Source organism: Linderina pennispora, assembly GCF_002104995.1.
Source record: "Linderina pennispora strain ATCC 12442 chromosome Unknown DL89scaffold_4, whole genome shotgun sequence".
Lineage (NCBI taxonomy): Eukaryota > Fungi > Kickxellomycota > Kickxellomycetes > Kickxellales > Kickxellaceae > Linderina > Linderina pennispora.
The window spans coordinates 772,238-798,550 of record NW_024468252.1 but is presented as its reverse complement, the minus strand read 5'-3'; the positions used below and the strand labels follow the sequence as shown (position 1 = coordinate 798,550).

Here is a 26,313-nt window from a genome sequence, read left to right as displayed (position 1 = left end):
AGTAATAAAAAGCGGTGCTACCAAAGAAACGACCTGGCGGAGAAGTCTGGGTTGTTCCTGAAACCTCTGTTTTTATCCAGCTGGCGGGCTACGCTGACTTTTGAGGAACGAGGAGCTGGCCCAGTCATGAACTGGTCAGAAATAGAACGCGCTTTGGGTATTCTTTTCCATTGCAGCCTGGGATATAATTGCGCAGGCGCTCCCGCACATTCATATTAGCAGGTGTTTCAGAACCACACGGTTCGCCGTTTGGCCACTAATCCAGCACCGAATATCCCACGATACCCGCCAAAATCAAGCTGATATTGCAATGTCTTGGTGCGACGCATGCGTCAGCTCACAGCCAGCACTCCCCCTTTGGTGGTGGTGCTCCAGGTTTAACAGCTGGCCCAAATGAAAAGAGGGCATGGATGTACAAATATCAAGCATGCGCATATTGCATTGTGTACAAGGCACAGGAAGATGGTAAAGAATTGCCCAGCTGCATGGGATCGGGAAACGCGCCTGGTATGCCGCTGCCTCCCCGCACCTATGGGCGTGCTGGCCCTCAGAGCACCGCTTACAGGATGCGCTTAAGGAATCCGTGGTGCTTCTTTTCCGACGACGAGTGCTGGTTGCCTCGTCCAATGTTGACACGGTGCATGTCTGACACCATCGCCGGATTGACGTTGGCTGAATTTGCAACCGTCGCCTGCCAGTCGCGCTGCGACCGCTCCAGCTTGGCCCGGAACATCTCCTCCGGAGTCATTGGCGGAGCTTGCTGCTGCTGGAGGCTGCTGGTACTGCTGCTGGTACTGCCGAGGTGGAGGTGTGCCGCTACTGGTCTGATACGGCGGCGCCGATGCCGGCATCTGGGCATTGCGGCCATACCGCTGATCCTGACGGCTGCTACCGCTATTGTTTTGGCTGTTGTTGCTGCTGCTGCTACTGGCACCAGCTCTCACTGCTGCTTTGTGCTGCTTGTACTCGTGGTACCCGGCAGCACTGAAGCTCTCACTGCCGCCAGTCCGTGGACTGTACTCTTGCGAAGGATACTCGCTAGAAATTGTCGCAACCCGGCTGGTGCTGGTGCTGCGCAGACTGGCGCGGGGTTCCGACGCAGCCCGATCATAGCCGCCGCCGCCGCCGCCGCCGCCACCGCCGCCACCGCCGCCACCACCACCACCGCCGCTTGAGCTACTCTGGTGCGACGACACCCGGCCAGCACTGCGGTGCTGGGTCATTTCTGGCGGCTGCTGCTGGCGTGACTGCGGCTGCTGCTGGCGAGGGTAAGATTCAGCCGGCCCAGCGCTAGTTGACCGCGTAGTTTTGGGGGGCTGCTTCTTAGTTTCGCCACCGCCCTTAGCCGGCGGAACATAGCTGTTGAGCGGGTCAATCTCCGCCGGTCCGCCGTACCCAAGAGTGTAGAAGCTGGGCTTGAAGTCAAGCACTCTACCCCGCTCGTCGACAAGCTCAAAGTTCAGCGTGCTTGCATCCTGCAGGTACTCCTGCGGAGTCAGCATGTGCGTGGACCCAATAATGACCTCGCGTCCATACTTGCGCGCAATCTCATCTGCCGCACGCACCTCAGAATAGGTGACTCCGCCTATCACAAATAGAATCACACGCGGCTTGGCATGCTGCGACGTGCGCTGGCTCTGGTTTCCGTACCCCGTACCAGGCGAGGGCACGTCGGGCTGGGATGTCCGCGGTGATGGGCTGGTCATCGACGACACGTTGGCCGAGGACCCTGGCGTGCTGTCCCGCTTCTGCCATGTCGGCTTCGTGCTACGCAGCGAGCGCACCTGCCGCGGCGGCCCGCTGGGTAGAGGGGGCTCGGCCGAGTTATTTGAAACAACGCTGCTCACAAGGCTGGACCACATGCCTCCGGCTGGCGATCCGGAGCGGTCTGCCTGCCCGGCTGCTGAGCGGGATGCTCCTAATCCGCCCGATCCGCGCAGCGATCCGGACCGCGGGCTGCCCATCGCCGCCTGTGGGTGGGGTCGCTCTGGCGGAACCACGTAGGGAAACACGTCCTCGCTGAGCCAGCCCTCGATACATTGCTCAAGGACATGCTTGGCCACAGGCACGTATCGGCTCAGATCGAATGGCTTAGGCTCGTCATTTTTGTCACCCAGCAAGGATCCGCTGGAATTGGCTGTGCGCATCGACACCAGACTCCACTTGCTGCCACCAGCGCCGCCAGCCGACTTTGGCTGCTGCGGCTTCTTCTTGCTCAGCTGGCGTACCAAGTCCAGGGCGTGTGCCCAGCGCACAATGAAGCCCATGTTTTGCACTGTCGCACGCGCATTGCGGTCCAGGTTTGCCAGCCGAGCCAGCTTCATTCGCTCGGTTTCGGTTAGGCTTGGGTTGGCGATATAGAATACAATCAACAGCCGCAGCTTGTCCTCGGCACTGATTGCTGGGTTGTTCAGGACCTGGGCCACATCGATATCACCCGTACGGTACTTTTCGCCCTCAGGATCCATGCCCATGGCCAGGTTCTGCTCGAGCATCCCCAGGTCGTTGAGGCAGCGCTCGTTGAACCGCTCCATGCACTGCTGCATCATCGTGATGTGCGCTGACATCAGCGACAGCTGGTCCTTGAAGTTAGGCATGTTGCTGACAACATCACGCATCTTGGACAGGTTCAGCTTCTCGCCCGCCTGCATGTCCAGGATCGCCCTGTTGGAGCCCAGGAGCTCCTGGAACTTCTTCATAATGTGCTCCTGTGCCTCGGAGATGTGCTGGAACCGGTACTCTTGCCAGATCTGATCATTGTCGTCGAGTGTAACCGACTTCTCTTCTTCGGCGCCATTGGCGAGCTGGACCGTGTACTTGAACCTGTTGCCGTCCTCGATATCGAGCAGGTCGTAAACCATGGCCTCATAGGTAAACTCGTGCAGCACCGGCGTAAACGGATCGGCGCTGCGATCGACGATGATGAGCTCTGTTTGTCCTCTGGCGCTCTTGTCGGCGCTGTCGCCTGAATTCAGCGACTGCCGCACTCGCTCCATCTCGGTGTGGAACAGAAACGCCAGCTTCCGCGACATGGTGTTGCCGTAGATTTCGTGATCCGGCGAAAAGAACCGCACCACGGGGTCTTCCTTCAGCGCACCGCACACGTTCACCAGCTTCTTCGAGATCAGATCCAGCTCCTCGTTGCAGTTGTTGTTCACAATGGGCGAATAGAGCCGGTACAGCGGGCGGTCGGCGAGCTTGGTCAAAAACACACGCATATCATAGACATCGTATTCGACACACATCTCCTTCAAGGCACGCAGGTGCTGTGCCACCTCGGGGCTACGCAGCAGTGCGAACAGCGAGTCGGGTAGCTCGGAGGTGAAGTATACGTGGCCAGCACGATAAGTCGGCGCCCGCTTCGTGACCACCGAGGATGAAAACCCGCGGCTGGTCGACATGGAGGACGTGGGCGATGTGGCGAAATCGGCCTTGAGCCGCTCGACGCTCTGCTTCGACGGTGTCAGAAAGTACAGTGCCTCAGTGGACGCATCTTCCTTGCGTCCGTTCTCAATGCTCTCGATTCGCAGTACGTCGTGCTCAAGCACCTCCGACAGCTTCAGGACGTCGTTCAGAACGCGCAGACTGCGCTTGTCCACAACCACAATCTTGAAGCGGTTAGGCGGTCGGACAGCGACCAGTGCATTGAGGAACTCTACAAAGCAAGGATAAGGTTGAAGCCCGGAGACGAACAAATTAGGCAATGTGTTGGTATTGTCCTGCTGCCTGCTGCCGAATGCTAGGTGCCAGAGGCCGGGTGTCTGCTGCCGCGCTCCCCCGCTGCCTCTGCGCTGCTTGTGGAAAATGACAGTGCATCTACGTACCTTTGCGCTTTGCTTCAGTCAACGGGCTAGCCATGTCGTTGACGCAGTGGGTGGGTGGGAATGAGCTGAGACCTGGTGGGACACTTGTCAGGAAATACAAATGAGATGTGCCGAATGCGCTATGTTCGCTGGTCCGAGCTTTGTTGCTGCAGAACAAGTGCTATAAAAAGGTATGTTGTTGTTTCCGAATTCTCACAAAATGCAATTCAAAATAGCAAAAAGGACCTCAAAAAGAAAAAGCAGAGACAGGGGGTTTAGAAGGGGCGGGGCGAAGAGAGGGGTCTGCTTGTGATCAATGAAGCCCGGGTCTGTCTCGCCAAGACCGAGCACCGCTATAAAGCCCATGGCCTCTCCTCATCTTGGCGCCCGGCACAACTTTCACTCCATTGTGCGCTTTCCGGAAACATACCCGCTTTTTTCTTTCCCTACAGCAATGTCGGCCGAACTCAACACATTGCCAGACGACGTCCTGTTCCACGTCTTCAGCTTCTGCAATGGTGACGACATCAGTGCATTTTCGCAAGTCTGCCGCCAGTTCCGCCAGGTCTGCGATGACGACTACCTGTGGAAGCAGCTGTTCCTTAGGCGCTTTGGGCACGCTCCCGAGGGCAACCTGAGCACATACAAGGCCGAATACTACGAGAGCGAGCGTACAATTCTCAGTGTCGCCGACGACTGCACAATCGCACACAACCACAACCCGTACTGGCAGACCATTGACGACCACCGCAGCATCTTTGGCAGAGTGTCGCTGCTACATGCTGTGAGCTGGCTACACGTATTTGGTGAGCTGCATGGCGTGCATAGCGGCACATATAATGTAATCTGGCGGCTGTCGGTTCTACCGCGCGCACAGCACATATTCGACATAAACTTCCGGGCAGAAGCAAACGGAAACATAACCGAATCCCGGCTCCCAGAGTCGGCGAATCTGCTTGACTTTGGATCCGACTACTTTGACTTTGTGCTGCCTGAGCCGCTGGTTGTACTGAAGCCATTTGAGGATGTTGCTGTTGAATGCAGATGCACAACAAACACCTGGAAGAGCAATCTAAAGCTGTGCTCGGTGCGGCTAGAGCCCATCGACGAGCGCCGGAGAGGGCAGCGGCTGCGGTGGGCAGAGCAGGTGAAGCGGTCAGCCCAGGCGTCGAATGGCAACAGACCGTGGCAGATCCGGTTCCTGCGATCGCGGCCAGGCGCATCATACCGCCTGTGGAAGCCCTGGATACAGCGGCAATGGTACGAGGCTGGGTTTATCGCGATGTTCTGTGCCATAGCCCTGGCGCTATTTGTGCACATTCTCTTTACACACACAGCCAAGTGAGGCACTGGCTATTCAATCAGCATCCTATGGTGCAGCGTCTTCAGATCCTCGAGGAAGCCCACTGGGGTGATGATGTGCGTCGACCCAATAAAAATATTGCGCTCTGTCTCTTCAGCAACCTCGTAGGCTGTGCGCATCTCCGAGTACGTCATTCCGCCAGCGACGTAGAGGATGATGGTGCCTTTGGTATTGGGGACCTATTTTGCAGCAGCCATTAGCTCGCTGTTCACACTGTCAAATAAACACGCATTGCTAGCACGCATCTCGCACTTGCTTACCTTGTGCCGCGTCTTGTTCCAATGGCTCTTGGTCCTACATGCAAAGAATAACCCGCTGCCGTCATTCTGAAACAGGTTACTGCTGAAATCGCTCGGCCGTGTGGATGACTCTGATTCGAATAGCCTACCTTCTCAGTGACCCAGGCTGCGGGCGGAGTGCCTCCTGCGTCAGCTCGGCAACAGGCGCCTTCTTTTCCCAAGGAATCATGTCCTGGCTGAGCGTTCCAGCAATGTGATCCTATTGATGACAAATGCCAGAGATTGTGAGCGCACAAGGTTCTTCGAAATATCTTTAGTAATCACGGGCGTGGTTGCACTAACCTTCAGGATACTCCTGGACTGCTGGATTGAAGCGAGACATGGGCGACTCGGCATCAAGTAGTCGTGAGGTGTTCCAAGAGTATCGCAAATTTTTCAGGCGTATCAGCACCGAATCCTCTGTCCACTTCCTCCTACACAGGATGCATTAGCCTAGACGTGACTGGGTCACTATGTACTGCATTCGGTAATATGCTTACTCTGGTTGTTGGGATGCCTAGCTTGCTCAGGTTGACTACAGACCGCTTGTCGTCCATAGTCATGCACTGAAGCACCTCCTGAAGCCTGCGTCTATCGGGAGCGTAGCCACCGTTACGATACACCTAGGTAAACAAACAGCAGGCGAATTCGATCAGATGGGCTACATGACAACCAGGTTTAGTCGTATGCATACAGGCGATGCTGCTGCTCGCATCGAGACAATGTTATTTGCGATGTTGCGCCTACCGTATGTTTTTGTTGTCCAGCAGAGTGATCAGCTGTTGCTTCAATGTACTCGCGCGATGCTGGAGTGCCCCCTTCTGTTAGCTGCGTGGCAATACACTACACATAGAAGACAGAACACATAGAGCTGTTTAGACAGCCCACGCGATGCTTTCCTCGCTGAATCTGCCGCATTTATGTTGCCTGCCTACCTGCTCCAGTTCCAGGACGGGTCCTAGATTTAGGCGGTTGAATGTTTCCAAACACTCTCCTGCCAGATGGATATGCAGCGAATACTACACCATAGATGCAGGTTGTTAGTGCCACAGGATCAGCCGTGGCAGATGCCGCATGGCGGCCATTTTTCTGCCAACTGGACATTTATATACCGCATACACTCCTTTGCAGCGACTTACCGAGGCGTGCAGCTTTTTGAAGTCCTGGTAGATTTGCAATGACCTTGCGCATCTCTTGAAGCGTCAGCGGGCGATTACTACAGCAAGGGAGCCAGTGTGCCATGCACCACGGTTAGAGAACGGAACATAGAGGCGCAGAGCCGCAACAAAGCGGGGAGCGGTGATATTCCAAACTTACCGCTGCTGGAGCGCACTGATCCCTGGCGTTTTCTTCTGCAAGCTGGCTGAACCGCTTGGACAGCGCGTCTGTGACATTCATGATGTGCATATGGCGGAGCTCTGCCCACAGCGGGTCCTCGGTTTCGCTGAGCACAGCCTCGATTTTTCTTTGCCTCACCCGAAGTCAACTCAACCTCAAACGTGTATTTGTCACCGTCCTGAAGCTCCAACAGATCGTGCACCATTGCCTGGTAGGTCAGCTCGTGGAGGAAGGGCGAGAACATATCGATTGATCGGTCGAGAATAATGACGGTGGCCGGGTGATTCATGCCTGCGTCCGACTCAGCCGTGTCATCATCGGTGGTCTAGAAACAGGGCTGCGTCAGTATAGAGTAGTCTCTGCAGCGGCTGGCCTAAAAGATCCAAACAGATCAGTGCAGTGCCCGCCAATACCTGAACTTACCGTCTGCGGTCGCTTTCGGTGCTTGTACGAGTTATAGCTGTCAAGCTTGAGCTGCAGGCGGTTGGCCATTGCCTCTGCGAATCCCGGGGCATGCCAGTAGTGCACATTCCTGGCGAGACGTGTGAGATGTCGACAGCGGAAATATCGCGGCGCAGACCAGGACGATAGTAGCGGATATATGGCTTAAGCCTTGGAGCGACACAATGACACTGAGCAGACGCTCGGCTGCGGCATCCAGATCCTCCGTCAGCAGAGCAGTGGCGTGTGGCGAGTACATGGTGTAGAAAGGCGTCGCCGACGGAGTCGTTAGAAATGCCCGCGACTCGATCGGATTGAACTCGATGTAGAGCTCGCTGATGGTGCGGAATATAGCGAGCAACCCTCGATGCGCTGAGCTGGCGAAATAGTGGCGTCGGCAGGGCGCCGGTGAAGAACAGGTGTGCGTGGGCGTACAGCGGGCGGTCGCTTGAGCTCTGCGGGCCGGCGGAGAAGTCGTTTGTCAGCATCGAGATTGACTGGGCGCAAGGAACAAGAAAGTACAGGGCGTCCAGGTCGTAGTACGGCTGGCGCGAGCGCGAGATCAGCTCGACAGCCATTACCTTTTCATCGAGCACCGAGTGCATCTTGAGCACCGACGAGATGATCTTGAGCGAGGGCCGGTCGACCACGACCACCTTCCAGCCGCCTGGCGTGCTTATCGATCGGATCGAGTGGAGGATTCCTATATTTCGGATGTCAGAACAAGGCCAGTGGCACTATCAGTGGGCTGGTCTCTGCTCGCTGCATACTACTTTTGGCTAGGAGGACAGCAAGCCCGCCAAAGGAGGGTCGCGTGGTCGTCCGCAGTATGGCTGCAGCCTTTTTCAGCTGATGATACTTGCGTTCTTGCAGCGCGGCGACAAGGGACTGCTTTGGTGCATCATTGGCAATCGATTCCATCAGCGACGACAGTGGGGGGAGTGAACACGTGAGACTAAAAGAGGGAAATGTGAAGCGTATTGTGAGTGCTGGGTTGAGCTTGTCCGCCACGCAATAGAGCAGAGGGAGGCAAATCCATACGGCTGCACACGCATTCTGCGTCTTGCCTCCTACCCAACAGTACTGTGTCCAGCTGGCAAGACATGAGGGGGCTCGGTTGGAGGTCTTTCATGCTGGATACACATTTGTCGTCACTGCCACGTACATGGGGCCAGCCCCGTCTGCTGAGATTATCTCCATCACCCAAAAGTCGCCGCGCCGAAAATGTAGCTGCCTCTCCACCGCGCCATCTCGGGTGGGCGGAATGTTTTTGTAAAAAATTCGCGAGATGCTTTTTTTTTTTTCCCTCGCACTAGGTTGGGTGTGTCCCACTGTGGTCGTGGTATAAATACACCGTCGTGCGCCGGTTAGCCTCGTGTTGAGAACTAAAATTTTTTTGTTGTGTTCCTTGCAAAACAAACATCTCACTTCCTTCTGACTCAACAGGAAGCCCCTCTCCTCTCCGCGCACTTTCTTTCTCTGTAATATACCTCAAACACTCTGCAAATACACTATGAGCAGCATGTCGTCGGCCCGTATGCTCTCGCGCTCGCTCGCCGCTGCGACATCCCGCCTCTCCGCAGCACGGCGCATCCACAGCCTGGCACGCCCGCAGGCTTCTGGTCTGCCGCGCAGCACCGTGCGTGCCCAGACACTGCTGACACAGGGCATCCGGCGGCACCTGGCGTCGACATCGGCTACACCGCAGGCCGAGCCCCAGCGCACTGGCAAGGAGGGCGCAAAGGAGGACGAGTCGGCAGAGGAGGACTCGACACACCACGCGGTGGTCAGCACATTTGATTTGTTTTCCATTGGCGTGGGACCCTCGTCAAGGTAAAGTACTGCAGGTGGAACTTCTGTTAGGCGCATGAGAAACGTGGTGTGTCGGGAAGGGCAGGAATCTTCCATGCGGGCCATTGCTTGTCAGAAGCCTGGTCTGTGCGGAGAAAGCCAGGCTATTGGCGCCGGACAGCCGGGGAATGGCGCTAGCGGGTCAGCTGGTCTCCATGGCCCATTGCCACTGTGGAGGACAATAGGGCCGCGGCATGCCGTTCGCAAATGCGCAATTTTCGTTGCGAGACGCGCGACAAGCGCTGCGCATGGCGAAAAAGGAGGAGCATAGAATGCAAACGATTACTGGGATCTACCGGGGCACGCTTCACTCTGCCAGAAAAATTTTGTCACTTTGCGCGTCGTGGGAAATCGCTAGCTCGCTCCGTTGTCTAGTGAGGACGACCTGCCTTTCCGACCCTTTTTTATTTGGGATGACCGTCGCTGGTTCTAGTGTCTGTCGATCCGCCGTTCTGCTGTCCAATGACCCAGCCCGCTCAACATTCAACCGGTTCTTGATATGTAGCCACACCGTCGGCCCAATGAGAGCCGGCAAGATCTTTGTGCAGGACCTGGTCGACCACAAGATCCTGGACAAGGTCGCCAGCATCAAGGCCGATCTGTACGGGTCTCTGGCGCTGACCGGCATTGGCCACGGCACGCCCAACGCCACGTTGATGGGCCTTGAGGGAGAGCTGCCCGAGACCGTACCGACCGAGACCATCATCCCGCGTGTCGAGGCAATGCACGAGACCCACACAATCACCCTCAACGGCACGCATCGCATCCGGTTCAACCCTGACAAGGATCTGACTCTGCACTACTACGAGTCGCTGCCGCAGCACCCGAACGGCATGCGCTTCACTGTCTTTGATGCCAACGGCGACATGCTGGCCACCAACGAGTACTTTAGCATTGGCGGCGGCTTCGTCGTCAACGAGAAGACCCAAGTCGCCCACGGCGAGAACGTGTTCTTCCGCAACACCGAGTCGCAGGCCGAGACCTCCTCGCACGAGGTTGACGAGCGCACCCAGCAGGATCTGGTTACCGCTGCTCTGCCCTTCCGCTCGGGCAAGGACCTGATTGAGATGTGTGAGCGCGAGAACCTGTCGATTGCCGAGGTTGTGTTCCTGAACGAGCTGCAGTGGAGGAGCCGCGAGGAGGTCATCGACTCGGCGTACCGGATCTGGGGCGTCATGGACGACTCGATCCGCCGCGGCTGTCTGTCCACCGACCGCCAGCTGCCAGGGCCGCCTCAATGTCCGGCGCCGTGCCCCGCATCTGTACCAGAACCTGATGCGCGGCATCTACGGCTCTGCCGAGCAGGGCCTGCTGTCGCCGGCCGGCTCCCCTGCCCTCCCGGGTGCCTCAGGCCTGGCCACCAAGAGCGAGCCCGAGTCGCGGTTTTCCGCCTCGTCGCTGCTCGAGACCGCCCTGACCAGCGCACAGCGCAACGAGCTGACAGGCGTGTTCAAGCGTCGCCAGCGTGCTCGCCGCCCTGTGCTCCCTCAGCTCGACTACCTGTCTGTCTACGCCATTGCCGTGAATGAGGAGAACGCTGCTGGTGGCCGCGTTGTCACTGCGCCGACCAACGGAGCTGCAGGCGTCATTCCGGCTGTCCTGAAGTACCACCTCGAGTTCCTGAGCGAGGATCCCGTCGCGGGATATTCTCGAGTTCCTGTTCACCTCCTGCTGCCATCGGCATGCTGTACAAGCGCGGTGCCTCGATCAGCGCCGCCGAGATGGGCTGCCAGGGCGAGGTCGGTGTTGCCTGCAGCATGAGCTGCTGCTGCCTTTGCTGCTGTCATGGGCGGCACACCGCGCCAGGTCGAGAATGCCGCCGAGATCGGCATGGAGCACAACCTGGGCCTGACCTGCGATCCTGTCGACGGCCTGGTGCAGATTCCGTGCATTGAGCGCAATGCCCTTGGCGCCGTCAAGGCCGTCACGGCCGCGCAGCTCGCCCTGCAGGGGGATGGCCATCATCGCGTTACCCTTGACCAGGTCATTGAGACTATGCGCCAGACCGGCCAGGACATGATGAGCAAGTACAAGGAGACATCGCAGGGCGGCCTTGCAGTCAATGTCCCTGTGTGCTGATAAGTGGTAGGCTTTCTCCGCATTTCACTGTTTGTAACTTGATATTGGTACCCTCTTTCGCATCGTGTATAGCACTGACTAAGATGCCATTGGTGTTGTGGACAAAGGAAGATTTGCACTGCATGTACTGTATGCAGCACTGCCTGCCCAACCGCAGTGGAAACCTAGGCTCATTCGGCACTTCCAAAGAATCGCTTCACAACGTGAATAGCCTATGCGACCCGGGTTAGCTGGCCTATTCTCCTGGACGCAGAATCCTAATTCATGCTGGCATTTCCCGCATATCACCTTGCTCATTCATGGCAGATGAGAATCGAGCAGCTTCTCAGGCCAACTACGTACGCTGCGCTTGATAAAACTCCTGTCGGGAAAAGAAAAAAGCCAATGCATAGTCAAAGACAACAACCGTCCGGCAACAGTGCATGTATACCACTCCTGCCCCCCTCCATGCAGATATGGAGGCGCAGTGAGGGAGTAGGGGAGGCAGTGGCACGAGCACTTGTATTCGGCGAATGGGGCCTACATAAAGGACGAGCAAAATGGCCAGTGAGCAAGAGGCGGCTGCGTTGCGACTGCCTCCTGTGTCTTCTCCACAAAAAGCATCCCTCTGACATTCCACTCTTTCAGCCACCACTTGCTATTTCCCGGCGCTTAAGGAATTCGCGCTGCTCTTCACAACATCCGAACGACATCTACGCCAAAGCGCAAGGTTCGTCCTGAATTCAGGTCTTCAGATCAACAGCACACACAAGCGTCTTTCTAAAATGGGCTCGTTTTACGCAGACGAGTATTTCCGTATGCTGGTCGTCAGCGCGGCAGTCGACCACGACCATCCGAGAGGAGTGCACCTGCCGGCTGTGCGGCGAATAAGACATACGCTGTGCCTGCCATGCCGCGATCCGCCATATACCCTCAAAATGCCTATATCTCAGGATGCAGGCTATCCTGGTTTCCAGATACCCTTATAGCTCCACGTTTTCGAATCCCGTAGCAAAAACCCACTGTTTATAATTCTTTCCTGCTCTCTAGCTTGCTTTCCCTTTCCCTCTGCTTTTTCTACAAGAAAATGCTCTTCACAAACGCTCAGTGCAATTGTTTCTCGGACTAGTTCTGTGTTTATTCTGTTCCTGCTGCTCCCTTGGCCCCAAGTGGTATCTGGTCAGCCGAGCCCGAACAGGATGCAGGTGTGCGTTTCTGTAGTGCTCTTCTAATACCCTATTTCCTGCACGGGTCTGGCACAGAGAAGGCAGAGCGCGTCTCTGCTTGCTGGCGAATTGTTCTCAAAATTGCCGACAAAATACACAACAGGCCGGGAGGTGGTTGCTGCCATGGCTCACCTCCACTGTGAAGGAGAAGGGCGCATCCTCGACATTGTAGCCTGCAGGGCGAATTGCATGGTGAAGAAGAGAGAGGGAAGCTAACGAATAGCGGTGCTCTCCAAATGTAGCTGGTGATGCTGTCCAGCACGTAGCATGCTGCAGCCCTCCAGATTTGGAACATGTCTGTTGGCCAAAACAGGCAATACTCCGCTGAGAATGCACGGATGTGCGAGCACCATTTGTCTACCTTCCCTGGTATCCGGTGCTGCATATTCGCCCCAGCTGCAGCGGCAGGAGGATGCTTGCTGGATTGGCTGGCACCTTGAGAACGGCCAACCAAGCAATCTGTGGCCCTATATGCCCAGTGGATTTACAAGTCGATAAAGCCACCCTCCCCGTGTCTTGTTTGCATTTCTACACCAATACTGGCGCCTTGTACTGCAGAATGTTGGCATGTCACACACCGAGGCGGTCATTCAGTAGTCGGCTGCCCCTCTTGCCTTTCCTCTCCCGCCATAAAGCATATCTTGTGGAAACCGGATGATTCGTGCTATATCCACAGTAAATTGTCCTTAGTGTGAATTACGAACGCACCAAAAGAGACATAATTAGGGCCATTGTTGCCCAGTGACGCCTCGTGTGCAATAAACATGCTCCCCGCCCGGCCAATAAAGCATTTGCTGGCAGTCCGAATGCACCTCGCTGTTCCCAGTCTGCTGTTCTGGGACTTTGAATGCGCGCCTTACCAAGGTGCGCTGCGGCACGCTTTTCAAAATATTTGGTCGCCTGCATGTACCCTGACCGAGTTGTCAAATTATTGGTACGTTTGAAAATATATGTGAAATAGATATATTTGAAAGCTAAAGAGACCAAAGGTAGGGAGGGCCTGAGAGGCCGCTATATATGGCCATGGCTCATCAGAAGGCTACAGATCTTCATCAGCGCCTTTCGGTTGACGTCACAGGGACGGCAGGCAATGGTATCTGGAGCCTGGCCGTTGGCCCAGTTGTTCCGTGGAGACGTCATAGCTTATTGCCACCGGACTTGGCTCCGTGACAGGGTGTTTGCATTTGGCGAATGTATCCACCTCGAAGGAAACTGAAAGCATGTACTTAAATACTGCACCCTCCTTGCATACTGGTGCCTTGTTTCGGGTCTTGGTTCTGGTTGGGGGACGGGAGACGCCATGTTTCAGGTGAACTTGCATGGCCTTTCCTTGACAATGTAATAAGTGTATGGCATCATTTGACCCACCTGCGGTGGCATGCCTCTATGCCACTAGAGCACAGAGGCAGGTCCGGGTACTATAGGAAAAGATACGTGTATCAAGTATTTTGCTGGAAAAGGAATGGCAGAAATAGAACCCCATGGCTAGGAATGCGTCATCCCTGATGACAGTCACGCATTTCACAAAATCGCCACCCCAGGACTACGTGCTGGCTAGCCCACACATTCCACTCAATTAGGGCCGACTCATTATCTGCTGTCAAGCCCTTGGCCCTTCGGCTGTTCATAAGCGGACTACAGCAGCCTGGCTGCATTGTCTGCATATGGTAGTTGTGAGGCCCGGGCGCTTTCTTGCACGAGTAGCCGTGGCTTTTCTGACAAGTATTTTGTTGTCGCCCCTGACGCCCCTTTTGCCTGTCAATTTATGAGCTGAGCCCAGTGATGTTCATCTGGCAAAGTTCAGGCAGTTGGTGCTGTACCGTGTACGTGAAAAAGGCTTATCTGAGCGCACTGTAATAAAAGGGGGATGAAGGAACGGCAGAGGAGTATCTACACTGCTGATGCTCACACTGCAAATTCTGCTTCAAGACTCTTCTTTCATCCAGCGCTACCTCGCCCAACATTTAGCTATCCTATCCACTGCTTCAAGAACACGTAAAACCAGCGCAAATACTACAACAAATCATGGGTCTCTCATATCCTTTCGTCTGCAAGACCCAGACAGATACGCCCTACAACTGTGGACCGCGAATGCACATGTAGGAATTGCAGGCACACCAGTTTTGTACTCGAGGATTCGGGACTTGCTAGCCACACTAATTTCCAGGTGCAGGTATATTTCAACATCCACCCCGCACAAAGCCCGTTTCTGCTTCACCGCACCAACATTTCACTAGTATATACCCTCTTTCAACGGTCCGCCTGACCTCTTTGTGAATAAATACGCCTTCAATTTCAAATGGTCATACTGATATCAGCGCTGGTTTGGATCCTGCATCTGTGCTGATTCGGATCATGCACTTATCCGTGCAACAAACACTGCACGTGTAGGTTGCACACTCGCACACAAAGCGCAGGGCAGACCCGAAAAAGAATAATGTCATCAGTTTTTCCGATGCCAAGAAATGAGATCTGGGTGACTGGTGGTTTAATGCTAGCCCATCTTGCTGGATCGATCGTTTCTTGGTTTATTCCCTATCTTTCGCAATATGACTATCAGAGCACTAAACCACACAACGTATCGCCCAGTATGGTAGCCAGCTGGTCAACCAATATAGCAGGGCAAACAAGCCCGGTCGACCGACGCTGGGTCTCGACAAACGATGCAGCAGGGCAGGGTGCTGGAGGTATGGCGAACTGGGTAGTCCCTATATTGGCAGGGGCAGTCGCTGCCGCAGTGCTATTAGCTTCGCGGAGCAATACAACCTTCCGTGCGGATAGTTCAGGTGGGATATCTTGCTTCCAGATTACACGCGCAGCTACCAGTCCACATACGGATAAGCACTGCTCAAGTAGAGGCTGAGAGTTCTAATCCAATTCTCTATGGTATTTAGACGACCAGGAAGAAACTCCAAGTATTGGCCGGCAAAAGAGCGATAACGCCCTATCTACAGACAGCAGCACAGCGCAAAATTCCGGCATCGTCCAAAGCGTGTGGGCTGCTGCTGGCGGGCTGAAGGACACATTGGACCTGCTGGGAAAGGAAGTCCAGGACTCGCTCCGGTCAACAGCCTCAGGTATTGCTTCTACGGCTTCGATCGGCGATTTGGGCTCGGCCAAAGATAAGCTGCAGGCACAGGCTGGTATGATGCAAACGTCACTGGCATCAACCATCGCCACTGCGCAGGGCAAGATTGACGGTGTTCTACAGGGCATGTTGCCGCCCCAGCTCCAGCGGCCGTGGATCGATTCATCCGCTCGTCTGTTCATCAACAAGGAGATCTACCCCGAAATAGAGCATACTCCGATCATTCGCCAGGGCAAGGGTATATGCGCCAACGAAGAGCGGTACCAAAAGGTACGCGCACAGAAGATGCACAAGGACTTTGCCGAGTTTATTGGGGTTCCCGCTTCTTCAATCGACCCGCGCGATATCCCAGTGATTGGAGTTGCTGGATCTGGTGGTGGGTTCCGTGCTATGGTGTCGACGATCGGGTCGCTGCGAGCCATGCACAAAGCCGGGCTCTATCAATGCACAATGTATGAGGCAGCTGTGTCTGGGTCATCGTGGGCCTTAGCCGCACTTCATACATACGCTGATGGTAACCCGCACCTTGTCCTCGACAACCTGCGTCTGGCGATGCGCGAGAATATGTTCAGCATGACCAGCCTGATTTCGTTCGTTTCACGGGATGACGACGTCGCAAAACAGGTGTTTTCCGATATGGCTGCGCGCTACATGATGAATACTGCCAAGGGAAGAAGCGTTCCTGCGGAGGACTCATCCAGCAGTAGGCAGCAGCAGCAGCAGCAGCAGCAGCAGCAGAGTGCGAATGGTTGCGACTTGGAGGCGGAAAGCGATGATGACAGGGTTAATTGGTCCATCGAGGATCTCAGAGTACTATTTGCGCAGGCAGCAGACATTGGCGCAACGCACGCTGTCCCGCAACAGATAAAAGACGATGCCAAGGTGCTTGCAATGCTCGCGGTAGGAGAATTGGTTGACGCCGCATACAGAGCCATGCAGACTGTGCCAAGCCCCGCCATTCTCGATTGTCGAGCTCTATGGTGCACTTCTCTTTAAGCAGCTAATCGTGCACCACGAAAAGCATGCTGACACGGAGACAACGCATCTGGACCCCCACTGGGTGAAGATGAGCGCACAGGCAAAGCGTGTCGAATCTGGCGACCAGCCGATGCCAATCTACACAGCGGTGCGGCATTATGTCAACAGGAGCGTCTTTGCCGACAGCACCTCCCGACACGAGTACCAGTGGTTCGAGTTTTCGCCGTTCGAGTTTGGCAGCGCCGAGCATGGTCTGTGGGTACCGGCATGGGGGCTGGGGCGGCCGATGGCTGATGGTGAGGAATTGTTCAAGCTGGGAGAAATGCACTTTGGCAGCATCATGGGTGCTGTCTCGTCAGCGTTTTGTGCCAGCATTAAGGCAATGCTCATGGAAATATACCTGGTCGCGCCGGCCTCGCTCAGTAGCGTGATCGGGCAGCTGGTGAACCGCTATGACCATGACACATCGGTGTCTCACCCAATCCCACCCTACACCATGTTCAATCCATTCCGCCGAGACACTTCCAGGTCTTCTGATCCGCGGCGTGCCGAACTCCAGGAACACAGCTTCCTGTCGCTAATGGATGCGGGTATGGACAATAACCTGCCATTCGCGCCCTTGCTGCGACCCGAGCGCAACGTCGATGTCATTATCTGCCTCGACTCGAGCGCCAACATCGAATTAATGTCGTGGTTTTCGAGGGCCGAGAGGTGGGCAGAGCAAAATGGGGTGACGCGCTGGCCATGGGGCGCGCGCCCGTGGAAGGCAGAGCCGCTGCTGTCTGATGCCAGCTCTCAGAGCTCATTTGCGACCTACGCAGCCAGGGACGCTGCTCAGCGCACCGAGGAGAGCATGGTGGAAGACAATTCGCGGTGTGCGGTTTTTGACAAGCCGGTGGCTCCATCCCCGTTCCGGCCAACAATCCAGCCCACTATCAGCGTCATCTACCTGCCGTTGTTGCCAAACAGCAGCTTTACGGATCCCGAGTTTGATCCTGCAACCGCAGACTTTTGCGCAACTTTCAACGCCCAGTGGAAACCGGAGCAGGTCGACAAGCTGGCGGACCTGACATCGGCAAACTTTGAGCAAGAGCTGGAGCGCATTCGCATGGCAGTCAAGGACGCGTATCTGAAAAAGAAGGCATATCGCGAGTACCTTGAAAGGTACGGTTAAGGGGTCGTGTTTTGGGGAGTGCCGAGTGAATAGGTCCCTGCGGATGTCGGTCTATTCTTGCTTGTAGCCGAGGTGCGTCCTCAATTAATGTGTAGTGATTACATTGTTTGCCACGACTGTGGATTCTCAGTCACCCATTGCAATATGTCCAGGCCTCTTCTGAATAGTCTACTCCGACGGACAGCTTTATCCCGGAAATCATCCCTTTATCTCCATTCCTGGGAGGCGATATTGGAGGGACCAATTAATGCGCCAACGAAAATGCTGAGAACGGCATATGCGAATAGGGAGCAGTGTGGCCTCTGTGGTGGCTGCACTTTTCTTATTTACAACGGTAGGCGTTTATTGCCTGCGCTGTGAATCGCCCCTTGGAGCACAGTTGCCGCTCGGGCACTGAATGATACTTTGTAACTGCATTGTTGGCCATCAGCTGCCCTGCGCCCTCCTCCAAAACGGGCACTAGGGTGCTGCAGTTTGGTCGAGCGCCAGGTGTACCGTTTTTTTGCCAGTATTCCCCAAATTCTGCTTGGCACTATACGGCATGCTGCTGGCCGACCACGACCGAAGATGTTTTCCCAGCCTTGGGATTTTTACCGAGGCAGGGTGAGGGAGTTTCCTGCTCGTGTATGCAGGAGGGCTTGTGTATAAAAGATTGCCACCGAGGCCAGCAGCTATCGTCGCTCTATCCTCTCTATCTACTCATAGACTCGCTCCTTGGCGTCTGCATCGCTCGGCCCTCGTCCACCCTCTGGTTCTTCTTCGACCGCACTCCCTACATCTTGGCACAAATTGCTTTCATCGAATGGACAGCAGCTTCCGTCCCAGTGTTTCGACTGTTTGGTGTCACCCAAATGGCATTTTGCCATGATCGCGAGTGCAATTGCAGCAACTGCCAAGTCGACGGGACCAAATAAACACTTGGCACCAAAAAGTACACCCTCTCCCTCGTAGCTTTCAGTATCTCCATCTCCGTTCAACTAAAGCACCATGTATAGCTAGACTTATGGCACTTGCCATGCGAGCTCGACTAGTCAGTATGGTCTAGACAGTCGATAATGTGGCAGGAAATCTGCTACGGGGCTTCACGGCCTAAGGCTGATAGCAACCTGCCCGGAATGTTAAATAAAAGAGCTTACTCTTGGGGGCTTGTTTTGGGGGGCTTGATCGGCACAGACAATGCTGCTTTGGCTCGCCATTGCGCAGCTGGCATTTTGCTTGCTTGCCTGCATTTGGTGCAGCAGCAACCGGGAGAAGAGGTCAGTAGTGAAATTTTGTAAGAGTCTTGCCTGTCTGGCACAGCAGGAGGTATGTGCCCACAAAGGAGAGCCTGATGGCAACCAGCCTGTAGGTATGGCATAACGATGTTTATAGCAGAAGGTTGCAGAACAAAAGCAGTGTTTCATCTCCAGTGCCCAGAGCAGGCGATTCTTGCGATAGTCAGATATATCCATCGAGTGGCTGCTGATGCACATCACCGAGTCGAGCCCCACACCGAGGTATGTCCATGGCTGGACAGCCACGAAGATTAAATAACGGAATGTAAGGGAGGGGGTTGTACGGAAGTCGGAATGTGTGGAAGGGGGTGAGGTATTAGAAAAGATGGATGACACAGGAAGGGCCACTTCTATATGTAGGATATGTATTGGCCAGCAAGCCAATGGTTCCTTTTTTGAGCACTCTCATAAACCAATGAGACCGATTGCGGGCCGTGCAGACAACCTGCTTATGCACCCACCTAGACTTAAGCTCATGGTTCCAAGTTTGCGGTGAGGATGTGGAAGCTGGGTGGTTTGTTTATTACATTACTGCATCTACAAAATGCGAACTGACATGAATGGTACTTTGATAGAACTAAGGTTCTGGGACCGATATTTCGAGTGCTTTTAAGACATGTATTTGTCACCTTAGGGTCTGAGCTCATCGACCAAAGAGAGCACTGTTTGTTGAGTTTACAGAGCGTGCACGCATACTCGTTTGAGCTCAAAAGAATACGAATCCCCTCAATCAACAACGCTCTAGCGGACTGTCGGACACTTTTGGACTATAAAATCTTATATATGGGCAAAGATTGTGAAGCACACCATCTTCCTAATCCTGTACGATCTGGCAGAGATCTGCTTTTTGTAAAAATATATGGTGTGATGGTGTCCAACTGGACCCGCCTCTGACCCTGGGGCTGGTTAATCACCACCCTGGTCATGTGTGCAAGCCAGCCGCTATATATGGCCATGACTGCATCAGAAGGATCCAGGCCCTCATCAGCGCTATTCGGTTGACATCAAGGGGTCGGCAGGCTGCGTGTTTGGAGCCTGGTCGTTGGCTGGCTGTCCCATGTATATATCATAGGTTCTTGCCACTGGCTTGGCTCTGTGACAGAGTGTAACGGGACTCATTTGATATCAGTGCATAATTTGGCACTAATACCAATAGTTTTTTATTTTGTATTTTGAAAACATTCATCTTGCCTTTCTAGTTTTTGCATTGTCCTCACTGCTCGTGCCTTCATTAGCTGCGTTGCAACATCCAGTGTCCCGACTAGCTAGGTCCTTCATCTTCTGAGACCCAGCAGATGTTGCTTTGGAAATGCCACATCTGACGGTTCTGGAATTATTGCTATGACTTTTGAATATCCTTTATTTAAAAAATGTATCTCGACGAATTTGTCTTGTACTGTACTATGTTGTCTTCCCCCATCTCCCAAAGGATGATCCCTCAGGGTACTTGTACCGAAGGTTCAGTGGGATGGGATCGTTAAGCATAGATGTGACGAGGGTCCTGAAAGCCTTATAATACCGTCCATGGATGCATGGGTGCAGGAGTGTTCCCAATGGTACTGCTGTGAAACCTTTACTTCAACTCCTTCTGAGGGTAAAGCACAGCTTATTGGGTTACTTGACGTGTTCTGGTACTTCAAGGCCAAGTCTAGTTCTACTGCTAGATACTCGTTGCTCCATGTTTTGGCACTGAAGACGTGTTCTTTTTAGACTAGCCCTTTTAGACTTGCTCTTCCATACTTGCTCTTCTCTCTACTGGGCTGCCACTTGGGGGTTTACCTCTTGTAGGCATGCTTCTCCGCTAGTTGAACATCCTGCCGTCTTAGTAGGTTCCCTTTGCAACTTTTTCTACGGCTAAAGCTCATGCTGTGGACCCATTGCCTCCGAAAAGGAGGGTCATTCAATCACCTGGTTGGATCGCTCGGGATAGGGGTCTTGGAGAGTGCGCAGCCAGGTGTAGATGCCGGGTCAACTGACAAGTGCAAGCACGAGTCGTCTACTCCTAAATCGTATCAAGTGGTACCTAACCTACACTGGCATATCTGCATCGTCAGGTCTCTCCAGCACCTGCGACAGCAGCACCAGCCGCTGCCAGCTCTTGTCCCATGAGATCACAATGCGACGAAAAAATGTGATGGTTACGCCGAGGTTGTGTTTGCCCTCTTCCATCAATGAGCGAGATCTGGCAGAGCCTAGCCCCTACCACCACCGCCCTCGCGCAGTCAAGCTTTTCTGACTCCTTTTCTGACTGCTGCGATTCGGTTGTTTTTTCTTTTTCTCTTTTTGAATTTTGTGCAGCAGCTCATAATGCCTCAGACGAGGAGCGGGAAGGCAGCAAAGCGGCATGCCGACGATGCAGCTGACATCGGTACACCCCCCGCGAAGAAAACGAAGGAACACCCCGGTCGACCGGCGGAAGGGCCGGACGAGAGCTCCCAGGTATACAGCCATACTCTGGCAGCCATGTGAATTTGTGCGTGCATGTGCGTGTGTGTGCGTGGGCAGCAGAAGGGCTGGGAGCCAAGTCTTAAGTGCTTGCCAGGATTCTTATTTTGTTGGTCCCTGCGGGTTGTCTCACTTTTGTTCGCCTACTCCCGCTCTTTGCGCTTTTCTCTTATTGCCTGTTTACCCTCATTGGACAACCCTTTTTATATTTGTTTAGGAATTCGAGGGCAGTCGCAGCAGCAGCAGAACCACAGGTAACGGCTATGTGTTTCATACCGCATTGCTGGTGCAGAGCGCGCGCATATGCTTACGCAGCAGTCTTTTGCTAACCCGGCGGAATTGGTGTGTATGCATTAGGGCAAAATGAACACAAGCGCATAATTACGAGGAATGGTTCGCACAGTATCAAGGTAAGGGCGGCATGGCCAACTAGCCACGCAGCAGTGCCGCTTGCCGTTGGACACTGGCACTCTAAGTCGTTTCTTATGTGTAGATTTCGACCGGACGGACGGCCAGAGCATTATTGACCCGGCTGGGTTCGAGCAGCTCTGCCAGGACCTGGAGTTCGACATGGAGGGCGTGCTGCCGATTGTGCTGCTGTGGAAGTTTAACGCAGCCAAGATGGGTGAGATTACCTTCAGCGAGTGGGATGCTGGTCTGCGTGGCATGCAGGCAAACACGCTGGCGCAGCTCAAGAGTGCCGTAGAACATGCACAGGCAGGGTTTGCCACCGACACCGCCTCGTACCGGGCGTTCTACAGGAAGGTTTTCGAGTACCTGAAGACGGACGGACAAAAATCGGTCCAGAAGGAGGTAAGCGTTGGAGGGGTTCTGGAAGATGAGGTCATGTTGGTGGATGGCACACTAAGCCTTGCTTCCTGTGTAGAATGCGCTAATCGGGCTGCACCTCATTGCGGCCCACATCCCAGTGGTGGCAAAGTTTGTCGGGTTCCTGGGTGACGAAGCATGCAAGACCAAGGTTATCAACAAGGACCAGTGGTCGTCGCTGCTAGAGCTGTCGCGAGGCTTGAGGCCAGACATGTCCAACTATGAAGACGACGGCGCGTGGCCCTGTGCTCTTTGACGACTTTGTCGTATGGGCCAAGGCAAACTAGAAGCTTCGGTCTTTTTGTAAACATCTCTCGAAAAGAGCTGGGCATCCCTTCATGTAAGAGCCGGGATCGTCTCCCTGGTCGTACGTGGACTTTTGGCTGTGGGTCATGCGGCCTCGCACAAAGCCTGAATGGCGGGCGGCCTCAGCTCGCTCGCTCGCGCGTATAAATGCCAGCCTGGCTGGCCCGTGACCGTACTCCAAGCTACTTTTTCGTTTCTTGCTCTCCACCCTTCCAACAAATTCACTCTATACGTACTACCAACATTCTTTTCGCTCCAATAGTTTTTTTTGCATTTTCTTCTCATTCTTTTCGAGTTCTTGCGTTTAGCGTATTCTCAGTCATGTCAGCGTCTATTTCAGCAGCCAAGTTTGTGCGCCAGCTGCGCCAGCGAGCTGAAGGCAACCTGGCACTCTGCTGGTCTCCAAAGCCAAGAAGGTGGCCAAGCTGGGTGCGGGCCCTTGGCTATACGCTAGCTCCGAGGATAGCACTGCGTCGGCTGGCCAGCGCGGGATGCAATTCTAGACAAAGCCGCAGTCAACGAGCGCATCCCGGTCAAGCCCATATATGTTGCGCCGCGGCACCCGATGGTGCTGTGCCATGGTATGTTCTACCAGCACAGGCTATGCAACGGCACGTATGAGAGGACAAAAGTGCTGACATTATCTTTTTTCTTTTGTTCCATCCGCTGCTTCAGCGCCTTAGGGTTGTACGGCTTTGACGTGCGAGGTAAGCTTGTAGTAATGTCCAATCAGCCCAGCCAGGCAGTGCGGGTGTTGGGGGACGGTCTCGGAAAAGACCACGGTTTTTCTCACTTGCCGGTGCTGATAAGCAGTCGCCTAAAACATCCACGTTGTAGGGCCGGAGAAGCTGCCGCTACTGCAGTTCCATTACTGGCGCGGGATTCGCGAGGCCCTGGAGCAGATCGGGGCCAAGGTGGTCGTAGCCAAGGTGGCCAGCACGGGAGGCGTGCATGAGCGCGCACAGCAATTGGACACTTTGCTGAAGGGGCGGCTGGCCAAGCAGAAAGTGAACATCGTCGGCCATTCGATGGGCGGGCTGGATGCGCGCTACATGATCACACACGTGCGGCCCACGGACTATGAGGTTAGTTCTCTAACAACAGTTTGCACGCCGCACCGCGGCTCGCCGTTTATGGACTGGTGCCGCGACTATCTGAGTCTGGGCTATCGCGTGGACGCTGACCAACTGATGCGCGATTTTGCCACCGTGTGGCAGCCTGCGCAGGCCAGCGGGCTGGGCTCGGATTCGGCAGGCGAGGTTGTCCACGAGGCTGTTGTGCGCAGGCGCATAGAACAGATTGTTAGCCAGGCAGTTGGCCAGCAGAACCAGGAGGAGTTTGGCGACATTGATCCGGCGGATCAGCGGCTAAGACGGTTTGCGCAGTTTCTGACCGACATGCTCAGCGAGAATGCCTCGGCAGGCGAGTCGTCACAGCTGGTGAAGCTGACACGCACGTCAGTTGACGAGGGAGACTACTTGCAGCGCTCCGTGGCATTGCTGCGCATGGCGTACCGCCGCATCATGGCTACGCTAGACACGCCGGCGTATGCATGTCTGACGACTGACTACTGCAACCGATTCTTTAATCCTGCTACACCCGATGTTGCTGGCATCGAGTACCTGTCGTACGGCGCACAGATGGATACCGGCGATGTTGCAGGCAAGGTAAACCCGCTGACCATCCCACACGATATCATTTATCGGGCTGAGGGGCCGAATGACGGGCTCGTGAGTCTCACCAGCGCACAGTGGGGCCATTATCTGGGAACCGTGACTGCGGATCACTTTGACTTGACGAACCGGTGGCGATTCAGTAACATTGGCAAGGACTTTGTCGGCACGATGGCTGACTGGGGGTCGCAGTGGGCGACATGGCTCCGACGCAAAGATGCCGAGGGGCGGGCGAGTATAGATGGTGCGGCGTCGGCAGCCAAGCGATTCGATGCCATCGAGTTTTATCTCAGGGTTGGCACCACTCTGTATCAGCGCGGCTTCTAAAACCGCTAACTTTTTTTAAAATGTACAACATACCTTTAATCGATGATTTCAAATACTGTGCGCATGATTTGCTATATAATGATGAACATTCGCCAGCATATCTGTCCATGGGAATCTTTATTCGCAAGTATAAGGAACTGAGCACATTTGACTCTCATCAGCCATTAAGATAGCCGTGCCACGCCCAACCGGAACAAGCCTGATATTGAGCAGACCAGTATCAGAATTAGATTTTCCTCATTTCATTGTTCTATTTTCTCTTTATATTTTGCTACCCAGTCCAATACTGGACCGGATTCTTTCTTGTCTTTCTTCTATATTTTTCTACTTGCTTAGTGCCTTTTTTGCACTCTCTCACACTTTCCCAATATATATATATCTTCGGGTGTTCCAGCCCGCTCTACAATTTTACTTATATCGCTTGTAACCTTCTGACAACCAGGGACTGCGCCAGGCGCAATACAGTTGTCACCCACCAAGCAAAAAGGATGGGCTTATCAGCACTCAGTCGCCTACAAATCGTCAATTAGGGTTGTGATGCTTCGCTTTTCGCAGTTGCCTTCGTAGCAAATAAGCCATAGCATGTCGATGGAGTGCCACTCTTCGGCAAATGCTAAAGGCTAACCGCCCTACATTTCCATACCTGCAATCGCAGTCATATTGCCAGAAAGCGCTGTGTTTGCCGTGAGGACGGGTCATAGCCATAGCTCATGATTCACAACTGAGCTGTGGGTCTGCTCAGTCGCAAACGATGGCAGTACTGGGACATTGTTTTCTGCACTTGCCAGTGCCGGAAAGTGTAAGCTTTTCTCAATCAGGACCGGGCCGCCTCTCCACGAGCATGACCCAGCTCACAGCTCATAAATACAAGCACCTGGGCAAGAGGAGGCACAGAGTGAAATGAGTCTCTACTCTAGTTTTTTTTTCCACAGTTGTGATATTATTTTGCATTCCAACTCCATAGTGTCTCCTGCTTCGAGTGTAGCACTACCCACAGACGACAATCCATATGTGGAGCCAGATGCCTTTCTTCTATCGGCGCTCATCGTAGCCCACAAAAAACAAACAAAAGGAAGCGGTACGTGCCTAAAGAGGCCGTGGTCAGGTTGTCTGGGAGGAAGATACTAGGTATCGTGTTCTCCTGGTAGTAAACTATTGTTGCGCGCCCGATGCGGCTGTCCTTGACGTCGACATATCAGCCGAATCAGGTGACAGAAATCTAGGCGCCAACGAGAGCCCCGCTACAGCCTACGGTATGGAGGTAGAGTCTAGCCTCTGATAAGTTGCACAGACGGCTGTATTGAAAACACCCTTGCACAACTCGTCTATTCCCTTTTCTCTCTTCAGCATTAAATATACCTTTTAAAATCCCCTACATAGTCGACCGACACAACACTATAATAAAGGTGCTGACAAAACCCAATGTAAATGTTCACAAAAATACATTGGAAAAACCAGGAGGAATTCCCGCTGCTAGGAGCCAGCAAGGGGTATTTAAGCAAGCACCGAGTGCGCATACTGAGCCCTTATCTAAGCCGCGCATGGCGGTAGATAAGACTGCACTACTCTCAGTGAGAAAGCCGCCTTGGGTGAGATGGAACCACCCTAGCAGCATGACACATATGCTAACAGCTGCCATAGTGACGATGGCGACGATGAGGTAAAGATCGAGGCAGACATGTGGGTCGAGACTCGGCTCATCCGCGATAGAGATCAAGCGTTTGATATGGTGCTGTCACGGTGGTATTGCGTGAGAGAACTTGCTGGTGTCATTGCTCGCCACATCTCAGCCGACCTGGAGCATCGGCTCAATGTAGCCAACGTATGAAGTAGTTGATACTAGCATACTCCAATCAGCTATC

The 26,313-nt window shown here is 54.2% G+C and overlaps 7 protein-coding genes across 7 annotated transcripts; 5 read left to right on the top strand and 2 right to left on the bottom strand.

The window, feature by feature from the left end:
- Positions 1-484: 484 nt before the first annotated feature.
- Positions 485-3,988, bottom strand: DL89DRAFT_125175 (Sec1-like protein). Its single transcript, XM_040883261.1, has 2 exons — positions 3,825-3,988; positions 485-3,655 (listed from the first exon to the last, which is right to left on the bottom strand). Exons 1-2 carry the CDS (start codon positions 3,856-3,858, stop codon positions 573-575), a joined length of 3,117 nt encoding a protein of 1,038 aa, XP_040744935.1. The 5' UTR covers positions 3,859-3,988; the 3' UTR covers positions 485-572.
- A 144-nt stretch (positions 3,989-4,132) lies between these two features.
- On the top strand, positions 4,133-5,462 carry DL89DRAFT_266422 (uncharacterized protein). The gene has a single exon (XM_040887077.1). It carries the CDS (start codon positions 4,258-4,260, stop codon positions 5,146-5,148), a length of 891 nt encoding a protein of 296 aa, XP_040744934.1. The 5' UTR covers positions 4,133-4,257; the 3' UTR covers positions 5,149-5,462.
- A 1,663-nt stretch (positions 5,463-7,125) lies between these two features.
- On the bottom strand, positions 7,126-8,235 carry DL89DRAFT_125161 (Sec1-like protein). Its single transcript, XM_040883260.1, has 2 exons — positions 8,087-8,235; positions 7,126-7,926 (listed from the first exon to the last, which is right to left on the bottom strand). The coding sequence occupies exons 1-2, from the start codon at positions 8,142-8,144 to the stop codon at positions 7,202-7,204; spliced, it is 783 nt and encodes a 260-aa protein (XP_040744933.1). The 5' UTR covers positions 8,145-8,235; the 3' UTR covers positions 7,126-7,201.
- A 501-nt stretch (positions 8,236-8,736) lies between these two features.
- DL89DRAFT_277881 (L-serine ammonia-lyase) lies at positions 8,737-11,216 on the top strand (the record flags this gene model as incomplete). Its single annotated transcript, XM_040889474.1, is given in 6 exon segments — positions 8,737-8,862; positions 8,989-9,056; positions 9,580-10,323; positions 10,496-10,709; positions 10,769-10,817; positions 10,837-11,216. The coding sequence occupies 6 exon segments, from the start codon at positions 8,737-8,739 to the stop codon at positions 11,151-11,153; spliced, it is 1,518 nt and encodes a 505-aa protein (XP_040744932.1). The 3' UTR covers positions 11,154-11,216.
- A 4,356-nt stretch (positions 11,217-15,572) lies between these two features.
- DL89DRAFT_222044 (FabD/lysophospholipase-like protein) lies at positions 15,573-17,598 on the top strand (the record flags this gene model as incomplete). Its single annotated transcript, XM_040884561.1, has 4 exons — positions 15,573-16,036; positions 16,185-16,237; positions 16,376-17,280; positions 17,353-17,598. 4 exons carry the CDS (start codon positions 15,573-15,575, stop codon positions 17,596-17,598), a joined length of 1,668 nt encoding a protein of 555 aa, XP_040744931.1.
- A 4,164-nt stretch (positions 17,599-21,762) lies between these two features.
- On the top strand, positions 21,763-22,468 carry DL89DRAFT_125050 (DCN1, defective in cullin neddylation 1, domain-containing 4). The gene is made up of 2 exons (XM_040883259.1): positions 21,763-22,130; positions 22,204-22,468. The coding sequence occupies exons 1-2, from the start codon at positions 21,888-21,890 to the stop codon at positions 22,399-22,401; spliced, it is 441 nt and encodes a 146-aa protein (XP_040744930.1). The 5' UTR covers positions 21,763-21,887; the 3' UTR covers positions 22,402-22,468.
- A 512-nt stretch (positions 22,469-22,980) lies between these two features.
- DL89DRAFT_221958 (alpha/beta-hydrolase) lies at positions 22,981-24,451 on the top strand (the record flags this gene model as incomplete). Its single annotated transcript, XM_040884556.1, has 4 exons — positions 22,981-23,032; positions 23,135-23,158; positions 23,289-23,623; positions 23,879-24,451. Coding segments are annotated over 4 exons (984 nt in total), but the record flags the coding sequence as incomplete, so codon positions are not given.
- Positions 24,452-26,313: the final 1,862 nt, after the last annotated feature.

Excerpts from the sequence above, each read along its gene's own strand:
- DL89DRAFT_125175 (XM_040883261.1), bottom strand. The coding sequence starts at position 3,858 with ATGGCTAGCCCGTTGACTGAAGCAAAGCGCAAAG. Across the intron at positions 3,656-3,824 it reads GACTGAAGCAAAGCGCAAAG|AGTTCCTCAATGCACTGGTC; the intron begins GTACGTAGATGC and ends CTTGCTTTGTAG.
- DL89DRAFT_266422 (XM_040887077.1), top strand. The coding sequence starts at position 4,258 with ATGTCGGCCGAACTCAACACATTGCCAGACGACGTCCTGTTCCACGTC.
- DL89DRAFT_125161 (XM_040883260.1), bottom strand. The coding sequence starts at position 8,144 with ATGGAATCGATTGCCAATGATGCACCAAAGCAGTCCCTTGTCGCCGCG. Across the intron at positions 7,927-8,086 it reads TGTCGCCGCGCTGCAAGAAC|GAATCCTCCACTCGATCCGA; the intron begins GCAAGTATCATC and ends TCCGAAATATAG.
- DL89DRAFT_125050 (XM_040883259.1), top strand. The coding sequence starts at position 21,888 with ATGGAGGGCGTGCTGCCGATTGTGCTGCTGTGGAAGTTTAACGCAGCC. Across the intron at positions 22,131-22,203 it reads AAAAATCGGTCCAGAAGGAG|AATGCGCTAATCGGGCTGCA; the intron begins GTAAGCGTTGGA and ends CTTCCTGTGTAG.